This window comes from Nipponia nippon, unplaced genomic scaffold (genome assembly GCF_047370975.1).
Source record: "Nipponia nippon isolate SJK-2023a ecotype South Korea unplaced genomic scaffold, ASM4737097v1 scaffold_1, whole genome shotgun sequence".
Lineage (NCBI taxonomy): Eukaryota > Metazoa > Chordata > Aves > Pelecaniformes > Threskiornithidae > Nipponia > Nipponia nippon.
The window spans coordinates 101,888,088-101,914,669 of record NW_028262290.1 but is presented as its reverse complement, the minus strand read 5'-3'; the positions used below and the strand labels follow the sequence as shown (position 1 = coordinate 101,914,669).

Here is a 26,582-nt window from a genome sequence, read left to right as displayed (position 1 = left end):
GGGCCGAGCTCCCCCGCGCCGCCCCGGAGGAGGAGCTGCGGAGGGGCCGGGCCGGAAGCGACCGCTCGCCGGGGCGCGGCGGCGGGCGGGCCGGTGGGCAGCCGGGCGGAGGGGCTTGGTCTGCCCCTGCAGGGGCGGGGGGAGCTCGGTCGGTGGCTTCTGCTTTCCCCAGCCCCAGCGAGACCCCGCTCCCGAGGGAGAGGGGGGACTTGTGCTTGATGGCTTGGCCCCGGGGGCGCCGGCCCGCGGGAGGCGGTGGTCGCACTGGGCCGGCGGCCCTCGCCTCCGGGTCCCGGGGCGGCCGCGGTCGGCGCCTGGCCGGAGGGGCCGTGCGCGGCCCCTGCCCGGCGCCCGGCCTGCGCAGTCGGGCAGAAGCTGACAGCGGTGCGTGTGGCAGGAGGGCTCCCATGCTTTCCCCCAGTGCGTCAGCTCGCCTCTCCGTCTGGGTCCTGAGACCCAAACGTACGTGCGCAGCGGCCGCTCAGCTCGCCGAAGCTTATGAATCCGCATTGCCCACGGCGCAGGAGCTAGTGTGTTTCTACTCATACCGCTTTGGCAATCGGCTCTAGTTTTTTGTGAAATCCGACGTAGCTGTTGTAAGGCAGGTGCACCACGAGCTAGACGGACTGCGGGAGGACGCTCTCCTCTGCCGCCCTTTTTGTATGTTAGCAGACCTCACTGCTGCTGCGCAGGGATGGCAGTTACACCGCCCAGACCCCAGGGATACTACAGAATGCAAGAGGGGAGAACACCTATAGGTTATGTCTTTTTTTATAAATTACTTTATTTGAGGTAAAGAAAGCATTGGTGTAAAAGAGCCGTTCAAATACGGCAGTCGTTTACTTGCTGTGTCAGCAATATGCCTGAAAGAAAAGGCATGCTCCGTAACCTACATTTCAAAGGTCACAGTGCTACTGCTCCAGCCTTCTGAAAATCACAGTTCGAGCCAGCATCATGGCTGGTTTGAAGATTTGGTCTGTTTTGCTGGTTATGCTATACCATTTCTGTCAAAGATGTACCCCAAGTGGAATTTCAACACATGTTGAAATAGGTAAGACATGTTCAGAATGAATTTTTGTGTCTTTTGAGTTGCTTGGGAAGAGAAGTAAATTCAGATTCGGCTGGAAAGCAGAGGGAAGAAACAGTGTTAAAGTAATGAGCACTCTACGTAATTTAAAAAAAATGTGAATAACACATAGGATAGATGAGTAGTTTGGTTTCGGAGTTTGAAACTTTACTGGTTTTATAAAGCAAAATACTTGAATGGGTTTGGTTGCGTATTTTTCCGTCTTCTAAAACACAGGCATTATGTAACTGGAATGTTTGTGTCTGTGAGTCTCAGGCAGACAGGGTTTGGTTTGGAGAAAGAAGAGGAATACTTTACGCAGTTTACGGGATTGTTATATTTAAACTAGAGAATAACACAGATCATTTGTGGTAGCTCTGTTTGCAAATCACCATGTCTTAATTTTGCCATACCTGCATAAAATGGATAAAATGCTGTAATGTGTTTGTATATGTGACTAACAAAATGAAAATTTTGTTCTGTGTCTCTTTCTGGTAGGTTGCTATCTGTAGCCTGAACAGCCTAGATTTGTAGAGAATGAAGGAGAGAACTGAGTGGACATCAAAGTGGGGATATATTTCTGGTTTTAATTTCTTGTTTGCATGTGTTATTTTTAAAATCTGGTTTCTGCTGTAGTTCTTGCAAGAACACTCATGAGTAGTGTGAGGTTATTCTGAAATGTTTACTCATAATAAATGGACAGTTTTGTTTGTTCTTCTGTTTCTGATTCTAAATCCGTTGCTCAAACAGATAGTAAAACATATGATGTTGTCTCTATTCAGGTAATTTTTTCAGACTTTAAGTACTGAATACATGCAACTTCGAACAAGTTAAAGGCCCTTGGTCAGCATCCTGCAACCATTCGCTTTTCCTAATGATATGTCAAGAAACCCACAGTAATCAGTAGGAGAAGTCACACTGCCCGAGGTTAGGCAAGCGCATACATCTTTGCAAGCTCGGGGCTCTAATTACTGAGTATGAACTTCTGAAAACTTGAAATAACAGATTTGGCAGAATAGAGTATATTTGCAAGGAATCTACGAATAGAAACAAGAGCTTATGGATCTGTTCCAAAGCAGTCATTTTTTTCTAATCAAGGAAGCATGTTGCAGAAAACCTGCATTTATATGATTTAAAGGTCACGGTTGTCTGAGGAGTAGTGTGTACGCTGAACTGTTGGGTCATAGTTTACAACAAATTTTGTCCATTTATCTGAAAATGACATTAAACTGGGCTCCGCTCTGATGTTGCTAAAATCAGTGCTTTTATTAATGTGCAAATAAAAGTCCACGATGATAAGATACTGAAAGTTATTGCCAAATCCGAACACTGAGTATTATGGGGGGGCGGGGGGAGACCTGTAGAAAGGAACTCCTCCGACTCAAAACCAGCACCAAAGTCTATCCTGGGCAGACTTCTGAAAGTACTTTTAAAACGGTGAAAAGCTCTGCCTGTTCAAAATGTTGATCATGTTCGGTGTGCTCGGCAGAGCCGCACTGTGTCCTACTTGCCACGGCCTTGTTGCTGGAGGCAGGTCTGAGCGGGGAGGCTCTTCCCCCGCCAGGGCTCCCGTCTGACCCACGGGGCTCTGTGGAACTGGGGTGATCCATCATGAAATTCACTGTCAAGGTGAACTCCTGTGACCTGGGCCCACAGGAGTAGTGAGAGAAGTCGGGGGGGGACAGGAGACAGGAAAAGCAAACTGCCAAACTGAGAGTCTCCCGCGCTGGAACCAGAGATGTGTGTTGAAATGACTGAGCCTTAAAATGATAGGCTTTTTAATTATTATTTCTAAGTTATTCCTGTTTTGGTGCAAGATTGGTTCTTAAGGTATCTTAGCATATTTGTGTAAGGATGGTTTAGATAAGTGGGTAAAATTCAAAGTTAATGATCATTCAAACCCACACAGTTTTGTCTAGATCTTATTCCAGAATGAGTGTGGGGTTTTTTTGTGGTGTGATTTATCTGGTAAGGACCAAATTCAATTCAGCATGTTCTGGGTTATCTTGATCAGTCTTAGTTTGTAAATAGCTTTAAGTGAGGAGTAAAGCTTTGTGTGGGAAGGCAAGACAATAACCTATGCATGCAGTTTCAACTGAATAATTTCAGAGGCAATGTTGGGTATTTTTAGAAGAGTGTTAATAGATTGTCCCTGGGGGTCTAACATTAATTAGAAGGAGACTTCATTAAAGAAAAGTGATGTCAGTTTGTTTTGTTCTCTTGTTACGCTTGCTTAATAAATATTTTGGCAGCGAGAATGTCTGCCTATTCAGTGAATAAATAGTATGCTTTATCTTGCTGACTTTAGATTTTTGTTGGGTTTCATACATGTTAAAAATTAATCAACCTGTTAAACATCTGTGTTGATTCCTGAGGTACCTTTTTCAATATTAAGGGCAACAGTGAAACTGAAATACAATTCACCTGGGTCCTTTACGGCTAGACTTTTATGATCCGTACTCTGTGTGTGCTGGGTGCGATCGGTGTCAGTTCACTGCTGTAGCTCAATTCTGGACACGGGGAGTTCCTTTTCCCTGCGATTAAGCACTTTCGGTTTTGTTGGTCAGCTCGGGAGCTGGGGGCTAGAGAGAGACTGATAAGACTTCAGTGTCCAGATGTGCCACAGAAGCAGCGTTTCCTTATTAGCTCCCTAGGTGAGAAAACACACCCTCTCACGCGCATGGCGTTTTCTGAGAAGTCATGTTTCATGCACCTCTGCCGCTTGGTTTGGGTATGATGATGCGATGTATTCTGCTTTTGATAATGCTTCTAACAAAACATGGGCCTGGCCACAGTACCTATAAATCAATACTTCAATATGTTGTTTTTCAGCACATAGAGCTCTGGAATTTTTCACTAAGCGCGAAGGGAATATTAATTATAGACAGGTAGGAAACATATTATTGCTGAATTGTGCATGCCTTTCTTCTGAATGTTTTTCTGTCTCTTTTCTTGCCTTTCCTTTCTTTATTATTTATTCTCAGTAATATGTGTGTAACTATTGTGCCTAGACTGTATTTTTACCTTGTTTTGTTGAAAATCGTTTGACTCCTCCTGAATACTATTGCAAATATGTAGTAATTATAATAGTGTGTATATACTGTGTGTGGTTTCTTGCATTTTTCCCCATCATCTTTAAGTCATACACTCCATGGGCAGTTGTCTTAGAAGAATCAGTAGAGGACTTTTGGAAAGGAGATTTAGTAAACATAAGGACAGCAAAATGACAGCAAGGTTTTGAATGTAGTCCACCACATATATAATTTAACCAATTTCTGATTGGTGCAAATAGCTTTTTCTTTCATGGGCTGTATCTAGCAGAGCACTGTAAGCGTGCGGACAGTTTTCATAAACACATGAACAAAACACATATGGTTTTTGTGTTTAAAACATTTTTAATATCCTTTAGCACAACATAAAGACGACCTTTTTCTATAATTTGATCTTTTATCAAAGTAGGAGATCACTCAAGGGAAGTATTCACATTGTCTGCTGTAGACAGCTATGCTGTGATTCAGAGGATGGAAGACAGCAGACCAGGCTTTGTGTCTAGTCCAAGAGGAGGAGGGCACCTTCAGAAAGTGAATTCACCAGTACCGAAATTAGATCATATGAGTGCTTTCCTAAATAGCCTTTCAAATTACAGTGCATACTGATTGGTTTAGTTTTGCTTACAAGTATTTTGGCAAGGGGGGGAGCAGGGCGGGATGGTGAGGGATGGTGACAACACTGAAATAATTATATCTTGCAAGATATTTAAATTTTATCTTCAGTATTGGCAGTGAACTGTGGTTTTGTGCTGTGCAATAGCATTCTGATTACTTTTTTCCCCATCTTTTTCCCAGTTATTACTAAACCACCAAGATGCATTTCAGGCTGGGAGCATTTATCCTGATGCCTTTTATCCTTCAATCTGCAAAAGTGGTAAGAAAAGCTTTTTAAGTCCAATATTGTAACAACTGTATTTTTATGTGAAAATCCTACAGAATTTAGTAGGGTTGAAAATAGTTATGTTGAAAGAAATGAAGTATGGCCAAAAATACCTGCCTGCAAAAACATCCACCATTTTTGTTAGTATTTTGAGCCTTTTTGTAGAACTATATAAGAAATGATACATTTGAAAATGTTTTAAGAAAGTAACTTTTGGGTAAATTTAACTATTTAATATGTAGAGCAATTTGATAGAAGGATGCTGTTTGACTAAATTAGGTCAGATGACTGACTACTGTCTTGGGGAGAAACTGAGAGGACAAAATGATCTTTTTGATCTTTTTTCCTAAGTCTTAGGGAAAGCCTAGGGTTAATTTCTATATTAGAAAGTATTAGTTTCTATCAGATCAGTCACCAAGATGATAGAAGAATATAAAAAGCTCACAAAAACAAAATAGTGCAGGACTTCCTGGGGAGGGAGGAAGCGTAACATCCCAGTTTAAAGCCTTTCTTTCCAGACTGCTGTCTTTTGCCTTTACTTGTTTGAAATTAATGTTGCAATGGCTGTAAAGAGTATGTCTTGACTTGCAGCTGGCCCCCTGATTTTTCAACTCTGGTAGGTCACCTCTTGATCATAATCAGCTTCTGCAGCAACACCAGAGCTATAAAACAGCCAGCTAGGGCTTGCTCCAGGATATTTTCTACTAAAGTGCTAAATCTGGATAGTGAGCAATTAGCAAATGGGACAAAGGCAGCCTGTCCTCCAGCAAACAAGCTATTAGGATGTTTAGGCAGATACCAGAGACAAGGCAGTGATATGTAGTTTGTGTGAGGATATCTGGCCAATTGATTGTTGAGATCTTACTGAAAGTCTAAAGTATGGGAGGTTTATTTTAGTGGGTTTATTTTAGTGGGTCATGCAAATTCAGATCCGTTAAATTCAAAGTGTTCTTAGGATCTTTGTTTGGTTTGCCTCATCTTTTACATGTTTTTCAGCTGAGTGCCAGTGCCTCCACTTATCTCAGTATTTGTTTTTCCTGCCTCAAGCTACAAAATCCTTGTTTGTCTTTCCAAGGACACTTTCCCCATCTTTTCTCATCGCCTGCTCTACTTAGAGTCTTAGATCACACAGTGGCTGCTAGACTTCTCATTGTTTCTCAGTCATAGGTTGTTGACGCTGACTGTTGTTTATGCCAACTACAAGGCTGCTTAGTTTATATCCTTATAGGCAGATTGCCCAACCCAGATTGCCTAATGGGAGATCTTCTCTGCTGTTATGTCATGCTGCTCAGTTCACATCCAGGTTGCCCCTCTGCTCTGGCATTTAATACTGGTTTTGTCTCCTGTCACTCACCAGGTCACTGTTCCTGGTCTTTTGCCTGGCTCTGCTAACATCTTGTCCCAAACTTCAGTCTCGCTTGCCTTGTTTTCAGGACTGATGTTCTCCTGGGATTTCTTCAATTCCTACCTTAACGTAGTTATTTCTATCTGCCTCGTCTTTCCCTTCTAACAGTTTTGACTTCTGCCTTATACCGGGTCAGTGATCAGAGTCTCTCTATCCGCAGCCTCCAGCCCACATTCCTGCACTGAAGTTGGGGTCCATCTTGCCTTGTTTTATACTTGGGCCATTTGTCAGCAGTCTCCTTAGTCAATGTGGAAGAAATAGGTACCTCTACAGATCTGAGCTGTTTTAACTATGTGCCTCTAGATCAAGAACAAAGCCATCCAGACTGCCTTTCCAGGCAGGAGACAAACTTGGATGTAGAAGTCTACTCCGTGAATGTTTAATTTTGGTCTAACAAATCCCATCCTTATGTTATCTAGTTCAGGTGAACTGTAAAATGTCAAGAGACCAGGAGGTGACTGAATCACCCACAAGGTCTGCTCTCTCAGTTTCAGCATTTAATATACCTTAATCTTCTCCAGTTTCACAGTTCTGTCTGAACAAACATACTCTTCCCCCAAGTGTATTGATGGTCCGGACAATCTGTCTTCTGCCTACCTTCTTCCCCCGTAGAGAATTTAATATTGTGCTGCTTAGACTCATCACGTCAGCATCACTTTGCCCTCAGCTTTATGTGGGTACACAGAAATTTTTAGGCAAGGTCATTGTTAGATCCTACATAATCTCTTTTGCATAAATCTGAGTGAGAGCAGTAGTTGATGCTTCAAAGGAAAACCTGATTTTCCCTGCTTTCCTCTGCCCCTCTTCTGCTTCTACACTGACTGTATCTTGGCAAGTTTACCATTCTGTTGAAAATGATGGTGATGAGGATGACGTAGCCCTCCTCTGCCCTGTGGAGACTGCTACCTGTCCCATAGCATGATATTTTGAGTTGGCTGCTATGCCCATCGGCTTTTCTGCCATACAATTTGATGCATTCATTTAGTCAACAGCTTCTCTGGCAGCTGTCTTTATTCTCTCCACTTGGGAGGCAGTTTTTCATTGTACTGTACCTACTCACAGGCACAAAGAAAGGGAGCAGGCACAAAATTTTCAGATACTTCAAACCAAAATCAGGGGAGGTAAATCTAGTGTCTCTTTTGACAGAATAAATCATAAAAATAATGTCATTTGGCTCTTCTCATATAAGTGGATTGCAAAATGTACACTACGAAATTGAACAAAAGTCTATGTTTTTTTAATGGAGAAAACGTTTTTATTTTTTTCCTTTATTTTTTTTTCCTTTTTTGTTCTTCTCCTTTCTTTCTCCTTTCTTTCTCCTTTCTTTCTCCTTTCTTTCTCCTTTCTTTCTCCTTTCTTTCTCCTTTCTTTCTCCTTTCTTTCTCCTTTCTTTCTCCTTTCTTTCTCCTTTCTTTCTCCTTTCTTTCTCCTTTCTTTCTCCCTTCTTTCTCCCTTCTTTCTCCCTTCTTTCTCCCTTCTTTCTCCCTTCTTTCTCCCTTCTTTCTCCCTTCTTTCTCCCTTCTTTCTCCCTTCTTTCTCCCTTCTTTCTCCCTTCTTTCTCCCTTCTTTCTCCCTTCTTTCTCCCTTCTTTCTCCCTTCTTTCTTCCTTCTTTCTTCCTTCTTTCTTTCTTCTTTCTTTCTTCTTTCTCCTTCCCTCCTTCCTTCCCTCCTTCCTTCCCTCCTTCCTTTTTCCCCAAAGAGAAAATCAAGTACAATATATTTATCAAATACAATGTATTTATTTAATATATATATTGCAATAATTTTATTGCAATAGGAGTATTCCATGATGTGTCTGAAGACACTCACTGGTCACCATTTCTCAGTACAAGCATTCACTACATCAGAAGGAATTATCCTCAGCCTTGGGAAGAGGTAAGAAAATTTCTTTAACTTTTGACTTTGCTTTATACCATTTTCTTGACCTTCACTTGTTGCAATTTCATCCTTTGGGAAGTGTTGAAAAAATACACATTTTTAAATTAAAGTCTCTGCTGATATAGGAAAATTTGAAATCCTATTTTCGTCTTTACCAGACAAAAAAGTTATGGTATCCATATCAGTTATCTCCAATGTGGTCTGGTGCTCATGATATATTTCATAGGTCAAAACTTTCAAATGTGATTGGTGGTCTTGCATTATCATCAGATCTGGTTGAGTGTTTGCCACTTGAAAACCATGTGTCTTTTAGAATTCTTACTTGTGAAATCTTGGACTTAGTCCTGATTTGCTTTTGTTTATGGTATATGAGCCACATAGGAGGAAAGGAAAAACAAGTTGTCAAATTGAGAATGATTTTAAAGGTCATATTGTTTTCTTTTCCTTACTGGAGAATTTGCCATTCTCTCTCTGCTCAGGAGAGTCATACAGGTGGAGCAGCACTTGAGAGGGTGCACTCTTTAAAACCTAAGCAAGCCTGCCTGCCTTTTGACTGGCCATTGGTGATACTGATCTTGTGAATTATTAACCCTTGGGAAGTATAAATTCATGAAAAACTGTGATTCAGTTACAGATTTTTAAAAGACCTCTGGAACTTACAGTGATTCAATGCAGAGAAGTCTGTTCTGGAGAAACGAAATTTCTGTTGCTGATAAATTTATTCCAAATAACTTTTCTGTTTGTAGGAATAAGGTGAGTAATTTCATACCTGGGCTTTAATCAGGTACTTTTACAGTGAACAACACTTGCACAGGAATGTCTTTCTCTCCTCTGTGTGTATGCCCAACACCCATGGTAGCAGAAAGGGTTCGCTCCTTGGAAGTGGAAGTGTTTGTCCTCAGTCCAGAAAAACACTTTAGTACACATCAGACTTGAAGTACACAAGTTGTCCTGACATCAACCATGTAATTCTGTAGCCTTGGACTGTACGAAGTGCTTAAAGCTTCTCAAGTCACAAAAAGTGACTCCAGCATCAAGGAATGAGTGCTCAGCACTTTGTCATGCTAAGTTCTTGGGTTGTAAGAGTTTCTCACCTATATTCTTGTATAATGCGCTAACATAAAATGCTTGCCTCTTCTTAAAGACAGGAGTAAAATTATTGACATTACTACAAGTGAACTGTTGTTGTGTAGGCTACAGAGAAGCTGGTGGCTTTCCTGTTTGGAATTGCCTCACATATGGTGGCAGATGTTAGCTGGCATAGCCTGGGCATCGACCAAGGATTTCTAAAGGCCATGGGAGAAGTAAGCCTGTATTTTTATATTTATTGATATAAGTGGATTTATTGGAATTGATAGTTTAGCTTTGGACTCTGGTGGGGAGGGGAGAGAAAAACTGGAGCCCTGTTTCAGGAAGATTTTCAGAGAGACATAATGTCACAAACTCCATAAGAACAAAGTTGGACAGGTTTGGGACCTGTAAACTTCAGGGCTGCTTGGACAATTTGTTTCTGTTCATATGTTTGTATGGAAGGATGAGTAAAATAAACAGACAGTTCTCTTGTTTTTCTCCAGATTGATTTTCATGGTTCATACTCAGAAGCTCACAATGTTGGCGATTTTGGTAATGTTTCTGTTTGCTGATCATAGATCCTTCTATTGGAATACCTAGTCCCCTTCAAAACCACAGTAGGTGATGCTGGCTCTTACCCTGTGCAATGCAGGAGCCAAGAATGAGTCATATGGACACCATATTCTCACTCTTCCCCTATGGTTTGCAAAGCCCTGCTATCCCTGTCCTCAGGCTCCATGTTTCAGGAGATGTGATAGGGCATATGGACACTCGTATTAAAGCGAAAACACAGGCTGAAGGATGCTAAAGTTTAAATGGAGTCACTACTGTGATTTTAAATTTTACATTATTCTTATTCTCTGGAAGTATCAAATATGCAGCATACTTTCAGGTGAACCATTTATGTGTTCTAAATATACAGCTGGAGGATCTACCATATAAACATAGATAGCTTCATACATAGCTTCATCTGCACTGTTATCCATGATAGATACTTAACGGGTTTGGTTTGTTGGCTTTGTGGTTTTTTTTCATTCTTCCATCTGCAGGAGGAGATGTACTGAGTCAGTTTGAGCTGGACTTCAGTTATCTGGCATCAAATTGGTAAGATAATGAGGTTACCTTCTTTAACAGTTATTTCTGCTTACTCTGTACACTCACTGTGTTTTAACAAAATGCTGTCCTTCTTTATCTTTCTTTGAAAAAAGAAACTCTTTTGGCTATTGGAATTTTTCTGAGTTTGGTATTCCTTATATGAATATTAACTGTTCCCTGACACGAAAAACTGGAAGGACAGAAGAAAAAAGAGTTTTACATATAGGAACACAGCAAGAAAGATTAAATTATTTATCTCTGAAGGGAATTATAAGTGATTATGTGTAAAATAATCAGTGAAAAAGGTTTGCTCGAATGTCCTAGCAATTAGTTAAATAACTCAGTTAAATAAATCTCACTTAGATTTCCATTTAAAGTTTTGGAAGTTGAGGATGTTAATGGTTATAGATGCTGTGGAATTCACACAGGTTTTAAAAGCATAAAAAGAAGCAGCAGTTTTAGATATGCACAATTCTTTTTCTCACAGTTTTTAACTGAAATAAAAAAGCTCACATGCCTCTTTCTGCTGATAAAGTAGGTCATTTGAGTTGTTTTGTTTAAGTAGGATGTAGTTCATCTAGGTGTAGAAGGCACAGTTCATTAATGAAACTGTGGCACAGCTGTGGGAAATGTCTATTTGGCTAGGGGTAAATTTGGCACAGCAGAGAGCTGGAGGATGTCCTCCAAGATTATGTGATCACCAAGCCAGGGAATCAGTGTAGGGAGCGTGGAACTACCAGCAGTAGCCATAGGGGCATGGTTCTGTGGGTTTCTGAGTCTGAAGCTAAACAGGAGGAGAGTGTTGTGCAGAGAGTAACTGCACCTGCAATCCTGGTCTTTCTGGCATTTGTAAATATTAGTGACCTTCTGTAGTACTTTGAAATTTAGAACATTTTAAAGCAGGCTGTTGTTATTACAGAAACTGTAATCTTTTATCAGGTGATGTGGAAAAACTCTTGTTATAATACTTTCGTCTTGTTTTTAGGTATGTACCTGTCAAAGACCTAGCAGCTATCTATAAGGAGTTTTATGGAAGAGAGATCATAACTGAAAGCACAATTACTGACTGTACTTACCTGCTGTATCTTGAACTGTAAGTTGAATAGCTTTGTCTGGGTTTTCATAAGTGAAACATATGTAGGAAAATGATGATAATCCTATTTGAAATGCTAGCTCAGAAATTTATGCATTGAGGACAGCAATATAGACTCCTTAGTAGACCCCAAAATCATGAAACACCTGAATTTTTTTAGTGGCTAGAATACAAATTTGGACTGCTTCATAACTGTTGAATTCATTATTACACCACAGATTCAGCATCTTAGCTATTTAACACGTTTATGCATTTAATGTATTTATACCTGTTTATGTGAAAACAGCTGTGTCTTTAAGTACCATTGCATTCTGGCATGTTAGCCATATAATTTTCATGTACTGAAGGAGTAGTATACATACCTAAGTATATGGCTTACCTACACTTTATGTAGATCCTTTAAATTCCAAGAATAATTCAGAAGAGACTTTTGATATCTGGCAAGAAGAGGCTTTTGATATCTGGCTTTTGAACGTCCTAAACAGCCTAGCTGTATCCTTTATTTCAGTTAATTATCAATAGTCATGCAGCATTTACAAACACTGTGCGTGCCTCCAAATTCAGGGCAGCAATAAAGTTAAGATCATTACTTCTCACATCACAGCTTTTAAAAGTATATTAACAGCCAACAAGGAAATGTAATGACTTGCATAGTATTTACCATACAGAAGCCTTGAAAAGAACTGTTTAAATAGTTAAATATTGTTAAATGAAGCAAATTTATTTCTGAAGATTATTTTTTTTTCAGACATGGAGAAAGGCTTGCTGTTGCCAAGGTTGGTCTTCTGGTTTCTTTATGAAAATGAACATATAGCATGAAGACAATGTAATCCATCTTACTAAGTATGTTGCTTGTCTCTTAGCTTTTTCCAACATATGCTAGCAAATCTCCATTTCTGGTGGAGAAGTTCCACGAGTATTTCCTCGGAGGAGTGGATGACATGGCGTTCTGGACAAACAATATTTTTGAGCTGACAAGCCATATGCTGGATAATGGAACCAGGTATAGCTGTGTTTCCTGCAATATAAAATGCAGTAGTCAAGTTCTGACACCCATTTAATTGTTCTTCTGAAGGCAGGTTCTTTCCTAGAAGAGGTGCTGAGCTTTAAATCCTCACTTGGACAAAGGGATTTCTGTGGCTGTTTTTTACCTGAGTGCACAGAATTACACAGGCCTTGAGTTCACATTTGTTACATCTTCACAGTCCTTTCCCCAGGCCAGGCTCTGGCGTGCCCAGCTGATACGCGACAGGGAAAATTTGGGGCGTTCTGTAAGATGTACTCAAGGGCCAGCTTAAACGTTGCATAGCCATGCCCTGAGGTTCTGCCTGGCCTGGCAGTCTGAGCTGTGGCGGCACCTTCTGGCTGCTGTCATCAGCCAGCAAAAGATGTCCCTTCCAAGGGGAGGGCAGATGTTGCCTTCAGACACTGAAGACAGATAGGATTAGAAAGACTAAGAGTATATATTCTAGTGTTGGAAGCTCAGGCTTGTACTCAGAATATCGTATTTTTTATAGAAGTTCTGGCCCTGTACTGCTCTGTTGCAAGTGTAACTGTACTGTAAATAACTTAGTAAGACCAACAGTGGCAATTAATTCATCCATTTATATGGAAAATATCACTGCAGCTATTTTGGGAAATGATGTTTGAAATACAGTATGGCATAATCTGTTGTGGTCTTTGTTCCAGAATGGCACTTTCATTAAAAGTGCTTTAGATTATTAAATTAGCAGGACATGTTACAATAAGTTTCCTTTAAGAGCTATATAAAGACTTGTAAGATGTCTTTATAATGACCTAATCAAGGTCATTAAAATAAATATCAAAGGGGTTTCTCAGGATTATAATGATGCTCCAATTTTGCATAAGCAAGGTTTCTTGAGAAAACTGATGACTTCTAACAGACGAATCAGTAAGGATAAAAGTTGTATTTTTAGTTTCACTTCCATTATGGGAAAATGTTTAAAATTCCTTCTGCATATTTCTTTAGTGGCTGCTTCCTGCCTGAGAACCCTCTGTTTATAAACTGCACAAGGGAGCACAAGGACACCTATGTGTAAGTATAGCTCTGAAGGTTCAAAGATTGACTGATGAAAGGAGAGTCCTCCACTAATGTGGACAGTGAGCTACTGAAAATTAGAGATCTTTTGCTATATCTTTTTGTGTGTGAATCTGAGATTCTCTTAACATGAATAAATAAGCTTTGTATAGGGGAACTGTGCAGAACCTAGGGGAGACTTTTACCTTCCACCCTAAGGACAAGAATTCTTACCTAGCACTTGAAGTGTTAAGAATTCATACTTTATTTGGTTGTCACTCTTTGTTCTGCTAATCATGAAACTGCTGATTCATGTTTACCCTTACAATAGCTAAATTCTCTTGTGATTTATGTACAGAAATATGCAACTCAGCTGTTCAGATCACAAGTGTATGCATTCCTCTAGCAAACATCTCAAGAGAAACCAGCGTAACTGGTATCTCTTAAGAACTCCCTTTTATATATGGGAGAAATGGCCACCTGATTGCATGCAAGATGATTGCTTCTCCTGGCTTTGTCATAAAATACTCAAGTCATGAATTCAGTTACATTAATTGTTATTGTTGCTTTCTTCATTTTAGCAGAAACAAACAAACAAAAAATGAACGTGACAAGAATACAGCTTCTTTGCTTACAAAAACACTTGAAAAGAATATAAATTATACCGAGAGAGGAGTTCACTTCAACATACAATCTTGGGCAACAGTAAGTGAGAAGTGACAGACGTGTCAGGTAAAATTCAGCTCTGTATAAAGTTGTTTCAATTTCTGTCTAAGATGCTACGTGTTGGAGCAGGGTCTCTGGATGTTAACAGTAGCCTGTGACTTCACTTCATGGAGATTCCAGCAGCCATTGTTAATCTATATATTTATATGTACATGGTAAATATTCAATTTTTACGCTTTGCTTATTGTATAGTGACGTTAGAACACATCTTGCAGTGCCAAAAATGGCAAAATGTATCTTTAGTACTTACACTTTAGTATTTACATCTTAGAGAATCATATGATCACTTTTTGGGGTTAAAGAAGTCCCAAAAAAGCATAGCAGTGAACAGTTAGCATTGCTCCATTTAGAGCATACAGATTTGTATCTCTTTCTATAACGGTGCTTATGACCTGAGCCAGGGTCCACTTAGATCAGTGTGGTGATTTCCACTGTTGGTGACTTGGTTTTGAGGTGTTCCATAATGCTCTAGAGTTTCAGCCTGTGTTTTAACTATTCTTGTGTCTCTTTATTATTTTTATTTCAGAATTCCCTCCACTTGATAAACCGTGCTTTTGCAACCAATGTCTGGAGAGCGTTAGCAGCTACACGTCAAAAATCTTCTAAGTACATCTCCAAGCCAGCAGCTTCATATTTTCTGACTTCACCCTATGCTAGACTTGGATGGTTGGTAGTTTTTTTTCTTCACACCTCCCTCTTAATTTTTGAAAATTTTGAGTACCTGCCAAAATATTTATGTTTATTCTTTGGATACTCTTTAAAGGTGACAGTCCAAATCAATTAGTGGTACAAATCTGGCTGAATGGCTTATATTGACTGGCCAGAATAAGAAAATTAACGCACAAGACCTTTCTTTCAGATGTTAGCATAAGCTTCTTTGTGTTGGTACTGAATAAAACTGTATCAAGAGCAAAATTTCCATTCGGATGTGAATTCTAGTCAGATAACCTCTTTCTTTGAAAGGGTTGTCTTGTCATTTTTTTACATCTTCTCCTTAGTGAAGGAGCTCAATGCTCTGTGTGTGATCAAGCTCAGAACAGAAGAAACCAAAATTAGAACCAACATCGGCTCTAGTTCTGAACAGTATAGGAACATTGTTACCCTTTTTTGGCTATTGGTTGATGTCTGTGCAGAATTAATTGTCTGTGCCTAATTGATCCCTGATGGTACCTAGGGAATGTTCTTGGAAACACTAGTAGGGAGTTCAAAGATAGATTCAGGACACAGAAAGAGGCATATTCACTCTCCTTGCCAGAGAGATTCTAGCTTTACCTGCAACAGGGAAGAGTAATGAAATAAATTTGCAGTGTTGCTCATCTTGCTTTATTTCTTCTGACTCAAATATTGAAGATTTAATTCTTAGTTTACTTCACACCAGCCAAATGAACAGTAGTTAGTTCTTTTCTCTCCATGTTCCCTTTCTAAACTCCAACATGTTACTGAGACCTGTGATCCCTTTGCTTATCATCTACTGTTAAGTCCATTGATTAAATCAGAGGTTCAGTTAAAAAGATACTTAATTTCATCTTTTGTATTGTGTCATATGCAAGCAGCCCTTTTTCATGTTCCTTGCTCCAATTGCTCTCAGGTGCCTTGTGTCAGTAAGTAAAAAGCAGTTCTTGCAGATCTCAGCTGCATTAATGGAAGATGAATCTTCAAGGCTCTGTTTTTATTTAATTCAAGAAAACAAAAATCAATTATATAATATGAAAATTGCTGAGTGGATTTTTACAAAAATAGGTGGGGAAAGACAGGTCTTGGTTTACCTGAAAGAAGTAAAAATATTATTTTTCTGCTAATGTTGTGGTAGTCTGGAAACTAATGCTATGATTTTGTTGACTCCCTTACTGTACAGGGCAATGATCTCAGCTGACCTAAACCAGGACGGATATGAAGATCTGGTGGTTGGAGCACCAGGATACAGCACGCTGGGCCGTGTTCAGATAGGACGGGTGTATGTGGTCTATGGCAACCAGTCAGGTTTGCCACCAGAGGACATGGATCTAGATGAGAAAGCTGACCAAGTACTACAGGGTCATCAGGTGAGGGGTCAAGTCAGATATTTGTCACTTAAATTTTTTTGCCTGAAAATGTGGCAAATTTTGACTGATCAACAGTATCATTAATATGTATGAGGATTATTCCTGAAATGTCCCTCCTGGTAAAAGGATGTCATATGCTTTTCAAGAAAAAGAACCGTTACTTGAGTCACAGGAACAATTAAAGCAATGGTGATCTGTAGGTTCACTTCTATTACTGTGCCAGATAAGTGGGTGTTAGAACATAATTTGCCCTTGAATAAAACTGAGGTAGTGTCTCTGTAAGTCACAAATATAGCTCATTCGTGTCCCTGCATTTAAGAAAATATTGTGATTTTTCCCTTCCTTTTTAATCTAAAATTATTAATTCAATATAAGCTTCAATTCCTTTGAAGCTACATTTTTTTCATTAGTTGGTAACTACTCACAAAACCATTGTTTGTCTTTACTAAGAGTAGACGTTATTTAAAAAAAAGAGAAAACTATGATTTGACATGATAGTGACTGAGATTGTAACAAAGAAGCAGGATCAAATTATCTTTTTGAGTAATAAAGATTATCCTCTGTAGAAAATATCTTTATTCACAAAGAAGAGAATATGGAGAGATGAGATACATTTCCTTTTAATCTGTTTATGTGATTATAAACTGTGAATTAACAGCTGCTGTCTTCTTAGAGTGTTTTAGTGGTTCACAGCTATAATGCTATTAACAAGAAAGATCATAAGCTTAACATCAGTTGTGCGCTAGGCTCAGAAGAGGAAATAACAAAGCAGTGCCATATTGTGTTGAGTTATCTTATATTTTAACACCTCCACATCCTCAAACAGAACAGTTGACTCCGAGTGTGACAGTTATTACTTGGGAGAACAGCAACGCTAAGAAAATCTTAAGAATTATTAGGATAGGTTTTTGTCATCTCTGTTTCCAGTTCTTCCTTGTGCTGTGACTGCAGATGTGCATTAGGTTTTGATGGTTTTGTCTTGAAAACATCTGTTATTTTCATGAGAGCAACCCCTCTTCTTTTAGCCTTCAGGAAGATTTGGTTCTGCCTTGGCAGTCCTGGACTTCAATGAGGATGGAGTGCCAGATCTGGCAGTTGGAGCACCTTCTGTGGGATCTCAGTTTCTTACTTACAAAGTAAGTCACACACATGGGTTTACTGGCTTTTTTTCCCTCCAAACAGAACATTTTTATTGATACATATCTTTTTTGAACAGCGGAATGAGAGAGAGAATTTCTGTTGTTGCTCAAAGTGACATTGTAATTTAAACACAAACGTTTATAACCTTTGTGGATACTTTGACTAGAGCAATGACAGCTATCTGTATTTCTCTTTTTGGACATTAGAAATCCAAATCCAATCCAATCCAATCCAAATCAGATTGCAGCTTTGCAGCACTGATGTGCTGGAAACGTAAGGAGCCGTTCATGAAATACAAGTGTACCCTTTTTATTTAGGAACAGAGAGTCTGGAACGGACCTCATGGGTCCGTGAGCCTTGTCATCTGCTGTCACAGGCCAACAGATGATATCTAAAATGTGATATGAACACAGACACACTTGCTAAAATAATCAAGTTGCAGAGGCTTAATGACTTGCAGCCTACCAGATGAGCCTATGTAATGGTCCCTGAGTATTTTTGCCCACACAAACTGAGAGGCGAAATGTTTTGATTTAAACCACATCCATTAAGCTTAAAACTTTTCAGAATTTCAGATACTAACTTAGCTGCCTAAATAGGAATTTAAATGCTTTTATGTAGACCCACTAGCTTGGAAAATGGGATGCATCTGTTGTGCCTGGCACTGCGTACCATTGCATTAAATAATAATTAACAAAATTTGAGCCACCTGAATGTGTGTATAACAAATGTAATATACAGTATACTGTCCTTGCTCCTTACCCACAATATGATGAAAATGTACTTCTCTGTACTTCTCTAGTTTGTTGCCTGGTTATAGCAGTACCCATTACAGCATGGGTATTCTTAGGTTTGGGGTGGAAAAGACAGTATTATGAGAAGGCTCCGACAGGAAAAATGTGTTTGTTTTAATAGCCCTTGCAGAACTGTTTCACTGCCTGTGCTTTGTCTTGGATTTCATACTTGGTGCTGACATGCAGATGCTCTCATGCTGTATTTGTTTTTCCTGCTGTTTAGGGTGCTGTGTATGTCTATTTTGGCACTGAGGGAAGAAGCTTGGCATCTCAACCAAACGTTACCCTAACATGTCAGGTATATTGATCAGGCTAACACAGGGCTACACAAGCAGGAGGTGAGATAAAAGGGAAAGGGACTTGTGGGCTTAAAAAAAGAACATTAAAATCAAACTTCTAATTGCAAGGGAATTTAGACTCATGGGGATGGTGCAAGCAGGTGCTTGCCTGCGTTGGTTGTATGTGGGAAAGACTCCAGTGCAGGGGGGGCAGCAGGGTGAGCAGAAAGATGCATAGCCCTCCAAATAAAGCAAAGAAAACAAAATTGAAGTCAGGAAATGGGAGGGCAATTTGATCAGAAGCGAAGTTAGCTCTTCAGAAGCAAATAACTTTATTTTTTTACAGAATTGGTGGTTTCAGTTCCATTTCAGGCTTAAACTGTTTATTGCAGTATTCCTACTGTAATCTTGGTTGGTCCCTCCTGGCAGCTGATGTTGATGGGGATGGAAATGCTGATCTGGTTGTGGGCTCTCCCTATGCACCTGGTGGTGGGCAACAGAGAGGATTTGTGGTTGCATTTTACTCTTATTTCAACAGGAGTGACCAAGGTAATATTTATTGAGTAAATTAATCCTCCCATATTTTATGTGACTGTTCATTTGTTCCTAATTAATCATGGGATAATTCAGGTTCGAAGGGATCTCGGTGTCTAGTCCAGCCTCCTACTCAATAAGGGGACAGGTATGAAGTCAGACCAGATTGCTCAGGGCTTTATCCAGTCAGGTCTTAAGAACCTCCAACGACAGAGATTGCACAGCCACTCTGGGCAGCTGTTCCACTTCTTGGCTATCCTCATAGGGAAGAAAAATGTCTTGTTACAGCCAGTATGAACCTCTCTTGTTTCATCTTATGCTCCTTATCTCTTGTTCTCCCACCTCCATGCATAGTGAAGTCAGAGGCACAGAAGGCTTTAAGTACCCCAGTACACTGGGAAGAGCCTGGCTCTATCTCTTTGTTAACCTCCTCATAGGTACTGGCAGGCTGCCTTTAGGTCCACTCGAAACCTTCTTTTCTCCAAGCTGAATAAGTCCCCGTCCCTCAGTCTCTGCTCACAGCACAAGTGCTCCAGCCCCCAACTATCCTGGGGGCCCTCTACTAAATTTTCTCCAGTTTATCAACATCTTTCCTGTTTTGTGGGGTCCAAAACTGAACAATGTATTATAGGTGTAGCCTAGGGAGGAGTAAAGGGGGAATAATCACTTCTCTCAGTCTCTTTGCCGTGCTCCTGCTTATATAGCCTGGGATGATGTTGGCCATCTCTGCTGTTGCAGCCTCACGCTCGGTTCTCTGCCCACCAGGATCTCCAGGACCTTTTCCACACGGCTGCTCCCCAGCCGGTCTGTCCCCAGCCTGTATCGCTGCCAGGGCGTCTCCTTTCCCAGGGGCAGGGCTTTGCATTTGTCCTCGCTGAATTTTGTGAGGTTCCTGTCAGCCTGCTCCTCCAGCCTGTCTGGGTCCCTCTGAATGGTAGCACTGCCCTCAAGTGATAGCGCCCCCCCCCCCCCCCCCCAGCCTCCTGACATCTGCCAGCTTCATGAAAGGGCACGTTGTTACCTTCTGCAGATCATTTATGAAAGTCTTTAACAGGATGAGTCTAAAGATAGACCCCTGAAGGCACTCCACTTGTCACAGGCATTCAGAGCATAAGCCACTAACCGCTGTCCTGTGAAGATGATCATCTCAACCAGGTTTTTCCCATCTGATTGTCCACCCATCCAGACTGCAGTGTCCAAGCTTGGATACAAGAACACTGTGGGAGACAATGATGTTGAAAGCCTTGCTAAAGGAGTGGATTCAACTGTGTATTGGTGATACCAAGGCAGACTCACTGGTCTTCCTTGGAAATGGGCAAATGTACCTCAAAAGATGAATTTTTATCATTCTGTATGCTTCTTCATGTGGCTAAATAGGAATGCTACCAGTGAATACAGCTAATGAGTACAGGTGATGAGGACTGTTGTGAATGAGGGAGGAAAGGCCACATATGGAGCTAAATAAAGTTAATAGGGGTTGGACAGGATACGCAGGTATTCAGAGCTTTGTCAGAATCATGTAATTGAGATTTCCAATAACGCTTAATTTTTGTAGCTTATTCTACTTCATGTAAAATTAGAAATCACAAGGAAAATGGGTTTCAACACACTGCTGACTGACATTTTTGCAAAACCAAAACACAGAATGAATTATTTGAATTAAAGCCAGAATTGTTTGAAGCTCCTCCATCCACAACCCTTGAAGAATTACAAGTTCTGATAAACAGTTTCAATGCTGTCCTATCCCTAAGAAGGAGTCACTAGTTTAGGGCAGGCTTGACTGATAGCTTTCATGTACTTTGTGTAGGCCATTGCAAGGATTTAGAAGCAGGCTGTGCTGAATAAAAGCCAGTACAGTTGCAGACTGAGCAAGGGAAGTTAGCAATAACTGGTGCCATACCGTGGATGGTGTAATTTTGCTTATAGAAACTTGTTGTCATAGGATGAATCAGTGGAGGATTGCTAACAAATTTTTCTATGCCAGGGTACATCAAGACTTAATTCGTATTTTTCTGGTCTGTCAGGACTTCTGTCAGTGGAGGATGCCAACTGGATGGTGAAGGGGGAAGAAAACTATGCTTGGTTTGGATTTTCCCTTGACAGCTGCCAGCTGGAGAACGTAACATTGCTGCTGATTGGTAGCCCTACGTGGAAGGGTTGTGCTGGGTGTGTTGTACATGACAGCTTGCTCTCTCCTCCATTCTGCCCTGCTTCTACAATGGTTAAGAGTTATAATAACTTAGACTTCCAGCTTTTCGGGAAGTTTCCTCTTTGTCCTGCTTAGAATATTTTTATGCCTTCATCCTTCCTCGTGAAGGGGGGGTGTGTCTTTAGACCCTTTATAGAGAGGGTCTTTGTTATTTAGAGACACTTAAGAATTTGTTGGGTTTTCTTTGGGAGGGGGAGAAGGGGCACAAAAATGCTAGCAGGTAAGCATGCCTAAAATAATCCTATAGATAGCACTTACTTTGAGATGGCATTTTTAAAAGCAAAACGTACACAAAAATATATTGGGTAATAAAGAAGTGGATGGACAGACCAAGTCTGTGCCCTAAATGTCTTGTAACTAGTTAGAACAAGCATGGGAATTACTACAACAGATTTCTAGAATTTGGCAGCTACTGTTATTCCAAATGAAAACAGGAAAATATGGTAAGAGGAGCAATCCTAGATGAATGTATAAAAATATGTTGTTACATACAAATATATTTTGCATTGTAATTCAAGCTGCAATCCCTTCTCATCGGATGTCAGACAGAGCGTTGGGAAGGTGTATGGGTATAACCCACCAAGCACAACGGTCTGGTTTGCAGTAACTGGAGACAAGGTAGGGCTCCTTCTATAGTACGGGACCTTATGACTAATTTGAAATAAAGTGACGTTCTGTAGAAATTACATAGGTCTTTTGAAAATCTAACAGGCAATGGGCAGGATGGGTTTGTCTCTGGCCAGTGGTGTGATGTCTGTGGCTGGGATCACAAGGACAGTTTTGGTGGTGGGTGCACCTACTGCAGGTATGTCCTTCTGAAATTGGGAAACCATTTCTGCTTTGGGACTTTTGTTTCTGTATGGCCAGAGGATACAAAATTAAAAGTCAGAAAAGGAACCTTTTAATTGCCATGTAATTTAAAAAAAAAGGAAAAATATAAATAATCACTGTAATCACCTATAAGTGCCTTACCTGTAGAGTCCTCTGTCCTATGCCTCAACTTCAATGGGTTTTTTCCTTCCTTAAAATAAGTTTAGCAGCATTATTGCTTTGCATTATTTATGTAGAAGTGATTTGCTAGTAGACTGCATATTTCTTGGAATTAAAACAACACAATATTTTGTCCTTACTCTGGCAGTAGGTAATAAGGAATTAGGAAAGTCAAAGTGTAGCACTCTAACTTGAATGCATTTTCCCCTTCTACTATTGCTAGGAGATTGTTTCTGTGCTAATTAGTGTTAATGGCATATAATATTTGATGTTATTCATAAATTATATTAATTTTTTCCATGTTATGTAATGCCAGTATTATCTGCTGTCAATGTATTGCAAGTACTAAACCTAAGTTCCTATGTCTGATGCTCAACTTCTGTTACCTCTTTTTTTTTTTTTTCCAGATAGCCTGTCTAGGGTTTCATTTATATCCTCAGTGCTGCACCAAGCTGGACTGGCTCTAGTATACGATCTGACAGACAGCACCAAACCTTCTTTGCTCAGCACATTCAGTGGGGACAGGAGCTTTTCTCACTTTGGAGGAGATATATACTTAAGTGACTTGGATAATGATGGACTAGGTAAAACTCAGTGAATCTGGATCAGCGGTTTTTAATCATCAAACAAATGTTTTACTTTTGCCAACGGGAAGTCTGGTCACCTACATATTCATACAAGTGCTAAATACAGTCTGCTTCCTCAATTGACTTGTACAAGTATTCTATTGTGGCTTGTGGGGAGGCATCTCTAAAATCCCAAGCAACTTAGAAATTGAAACATTTTATCTGTCATCATTAATAGGAATTGTGGCATCTAGAGGTATGTAAATGCCAACTCTCTTGTGTTTTGGTTTAGCATTACTTCACTTCTGATGTGTTATGTCATCCTTGTAATATTTGCAGATGAAATGATTGTGACATCCCCACTGCGAACTAACGATATCACAATACTGTTTGGTGGGGCAGCTGGCCGTGTTTACATTTACAACGGAAAGCAGGCATCCTCAGGGAATGTGACAGGCCACTGCAAATCATGGATATCTCCCTGTCCTGAGGACTGGGTAAGAAAAAAATAAAAGTGGAAAAAAAGTGAAATCAGGACATGAGGTCATAGTGACAGCTAATTAATGACATCCAGTGCAAATATCATCTGGTGCATTCTGACTTGGTTTCAGAAAACAGAAGGTTACTTATGTTTCTGAATCTGTGTGATTTGGCTTCTCCTGTTCGTTCTTGAATTACTTTGCTGTATAGAAACCAGGGTTATTGCACGGGTCTTCTACTCTCCTAGTGTGGTTCTCTCCACTGACTTTTTATTTTCTCCTTTTTTTTCTTCTTCAGGCACAGTATGTCCTGATTTCTCCTGAGGTAAATAACCAGAAAACAAACTACTGAGAGAAACAAAAAAGTCCCACTTTAAAAAAAACTAACAGCATTATAACAAGCAATGTTATTTTACAGGAACTGTCAAGATTTGGGAGTTCCATTATCACTGTGAAATCTGAAAGAAAGGTGAGAAAAATTACTGTTATTGGTTGCTTCGTAACATCTTTCTACCTCACTTGCATACAATAGCCAACACCTCACATATGTATCTATATCTTACTCATTTGCAGAAACCTTAAGTGCTTTACATAGTTAATTCAGTTTTCATTTAAGTCACTCTCTGAACTGATAATTAAAACCATTTTATAAGTGGATGAACTATGGAGTTGTCAAAATTTTGGCACCTGACACCTGAATTGAAAGAGATCACTTTAAAACGGCCTGAACTCTAAACTGCCTAGGAGTTTGCAGAAGGGCTGCATGGTAAATCAAGTGTAGGTGCCAGCTGGCTTTCCTGTTCATGCCAACCTGTATGCGAACTGGATGCTCAGCTATGGGGTAAGCCAGGCACCGAACCACCCCTCTCATTCAATATTTACAGGCTCGCTGTCCTAGCTATCACTTGCAGTGAATGCTGTTCGTATGTGAAGCATTTCCAAGCACAGGGAGGCCCAGTTCTTTCTTACCTGAATCATTTTGGATGTGTTTGTGTACCTGTTTCTCTTTGGTTCCCTCAGATGCCCATTATTTTTACCAAAAGTCAATCCGTATGTTTGTGTGATGCACTGAGGAACCTTTATTCCGGCTTGAAGGTTACTTAGTGCTTGTTCAGCTGAGGGGAGCCCAATGTTCTGCTGACTCTGCCTGTGTGAGTACTGAGAAAGCCTCAGCGCTAGGCCGAGGTGTGCGACTGGTCTTCAACAAATGGTGTTTGACTTCTTGCTGTTAAAACATGCAATGGAGAAACACCTGGAAACGTCAGTGCTTCTGAACTAGGTTAGGGCGCATAATCCGACACCTGAAACAAAGGCATCGCTGATGGTTTCCTCACGAGTGCAAGTGAGGCCGTGCTCCAAGCAGTTTCGTTCCTTTGCTGTGGCACCAACCCAGTCCACGCTCCAGCTTCATCTCTATTGATCTTACCCCTGAGAAATAGTTTATATTGGCAAGATTTATCTGACTGGTTCCAGCTTCTTCCAGTTCCCCAAATGAAATAAAGTCTGTTTGACAAATCGTTTTGTTAACCGCTATTCTGATGAGGCGGGTTGCTCTCTTGTTTCTCCTCATCACGTTTCTGTACGACACTAATGACACGGACAAAATCTGGTTTCCATTAGGGGAGCTTAGGGCAATCGTACACCTGCAGTTGCGTGTTGCTAACCTTTGTTCTGTGTCTCTGCAGAAAGAAGTTGTCGTGGCAGCAGAGAGAAGTTCGGCAAAAGCTCGACTTGGTGGAAGGCTTTTTGTCTACTCGCTCTAAAAGTTCATGGTAGCCTTTCAGACCAGGGCACAGCTGGTCTTTTAGTGAAGAATCTCCGTAGTATCTGTGATACTTTCCTTAACCCATACAACCCAAGAGACCACGTGACAGCAAACTTTTGATAGAGATGTCCCAGATAGCTATAGGGTCATAGCCAGTATTGAGGGAGGGAGGGATGGTCACTGTTTTTAAGTGAAGGGGAATATGAGCATTCATGGTGGTTTGACTTACAAACCAACCAAAACTATGTCAGTCATGTAAAAGCACAAATTAATCCTGTTGTGAGCAGTAGCATCACTTAACCTAGAACAAGCAAGCTGATCTGAAAACCTTTGAGAGGCTAAAATGAGCAGAAGGCTAGATTTTGGCAGTAATATTCGACAGTATAAGGAATGTTCAGTGGTCACCTTCTTTACTGATCAGATTTGAGTATTTTCTTGACAAAATCAGGAAATAGCACATAATTTACAGTTCCTTGTTCACTGTGATAGACAGGGCTTCTAAGATATCAAAAGTTGCTGTCAAGAGGAGGGGCAGCTGTAAGCCAGACAGAAAGGTGGGTGCCAATCAAAAGGACTGCTTCGGTCTCTAGCAAGCCTTGAGGCCTGCGTTCAAGGTGTAGAACAGCTGGGATCTCCCAGGGAAGAAAGCGCAAGCAAGACTGATTAAGTTTTAGCAAATGCTTTTGCTTTTGCAGTCATGGCCAAGACTACTCACTCTTTGTTTTCATGTAAAATTCCATGACCATGGTAACTTAGAATTGTTAACAGCTTTTATTGTTAACAGTATTGTCTTCAACTAATTAATGCTAATTTTGTATGATGCAGGTTTAACAGAGTGTGCATCAATTATCTATTAAACAACTTGAGCAGCAAGATGTGATGCTATTATTACCAACACTAGTCCACAGACACACATGTATATGTATTTTCTCTCTCTTGCCTCCTTCACAAACATGAAGCATTGTTTTTAATAACACAAGTCAGTGGAATAGCACAGAACTCTAAAGGCCATACTGCAAGATGGCGCACCTCAACTTACCTTCTTAAGAATTCTCTCTCTCGTGGAGGTTGTTTTTGAAAAAAAAATGGCCAGGTGAACATTAGCTTGATGTGTAATGCATTCTGACATCTATTTGGGGGACTTTACTTGCCCAAACAGCACAACACTTAAAAAAAAAAAAAAGTTTAAAATCTGAACTTTATGGAAGAAGTAACTGGATGGAACTGGGAGCTCGGTACTTACCTAACCAATCTCTGAACTGTGGTGTGATGCAAAATGAGCAGTGTATTTACAAGGGCAGAATAAAAAGTGTTTTCCTTTTTACATGAAAATTGATGAAACCAGTATGTTCTGCAGCAATTCCATTCTGAACATACAGCCTCCACCGGCTTTGGTTTTTTCTGTGTATGAACTCAGAGTCATTTTAGTGCACATGAATGCATTTTGATTACTTGAATTTTAAGAAAACCATTAAATGTTGGC

General features: G+C 40.3%; 1 protein-coding gene across 2 annotated transcripts; it reads left to right on the top strand.

Moving 5' to 3' along the window:
* The first annotated feature begins 79 nt into the window (after positions 1–79).
* Positions 80–25,972, top strand: GPLD1 (glycosylphosphatidylinositol specific phospholipase D1). Of its 2 annotated transcripts, XM_087764844.1 has the most exons (25): positions 80–1,051; positions 3,899–3,954; positions 4,912–4,990; positions 8,179–8,276; positions 9,473–9,583; positions 9,854–9,902; positions 10,400–10,454; positions 11,431–11,538; positions 12,287–12,314; positions 12,402–12,541; positions 13,529–13,594; positions 14,158–14,281; positions 14,829–14,968; positions 16,158–16,344; positions 17,370–17,480; positions 18,502–18,576; positions 18,949–19,105; positions 21,115–21,256; positions 21,818–21,917; positions 22,011–22,104; positions 22,697–22,873; positions 23,195–23,352; positions 23,633–23,659; positions 23,753–23,803; positions 25,020–25,972. In XM_087764844.1, the coding sequence occupies exons 1-25, from the start codon at positions 955–957 to the stop codon at positions 25,095–25,097; spliced, it is 2,508 nt and encodes an 835-aa protein (XP_087620970.1). In that variant the 5' UTR covers positions 80–954; the 3' UTR covers positions 25,098–25,972. The 2 variants fall into 2 exon arrangements, with proteins under 2 accessions (XP_087620970.1, XP_087620978.1); XM_087764852.1 differs by lacking the exons at positions 80–1,051; positions 3,899–3,954 and adding an exon at positions 8,908–9,032 and having other exon boundaries at positions 4,973–4,990.
* Positions 25,973–26,582: the final 610 nt, after the last annotated feature.

Coding starts and splice junctions, on each gene's coding strand:
- GPLD1 (XM_087764844.1), top strand. CDS start 955: ATGGCTGGTTTGAAGATTTGGTCTGTTTTGCTGGTTATGCTATACCAT. Junction 12,542..13,528: donor ATGCTGGATAATGGAACCAG/GTATAGCTGTGT, acceptor ATATTTCTTTAG/TGGCTGCTTCCTGCCTGAGA. Junction 23,660..23,752: donor ATGTCCTGATTTCTCCTGAG/GTAAATAACCAG, acceptor GTTATTTTACAG/GAACTGTCAAGATTTGGGAG.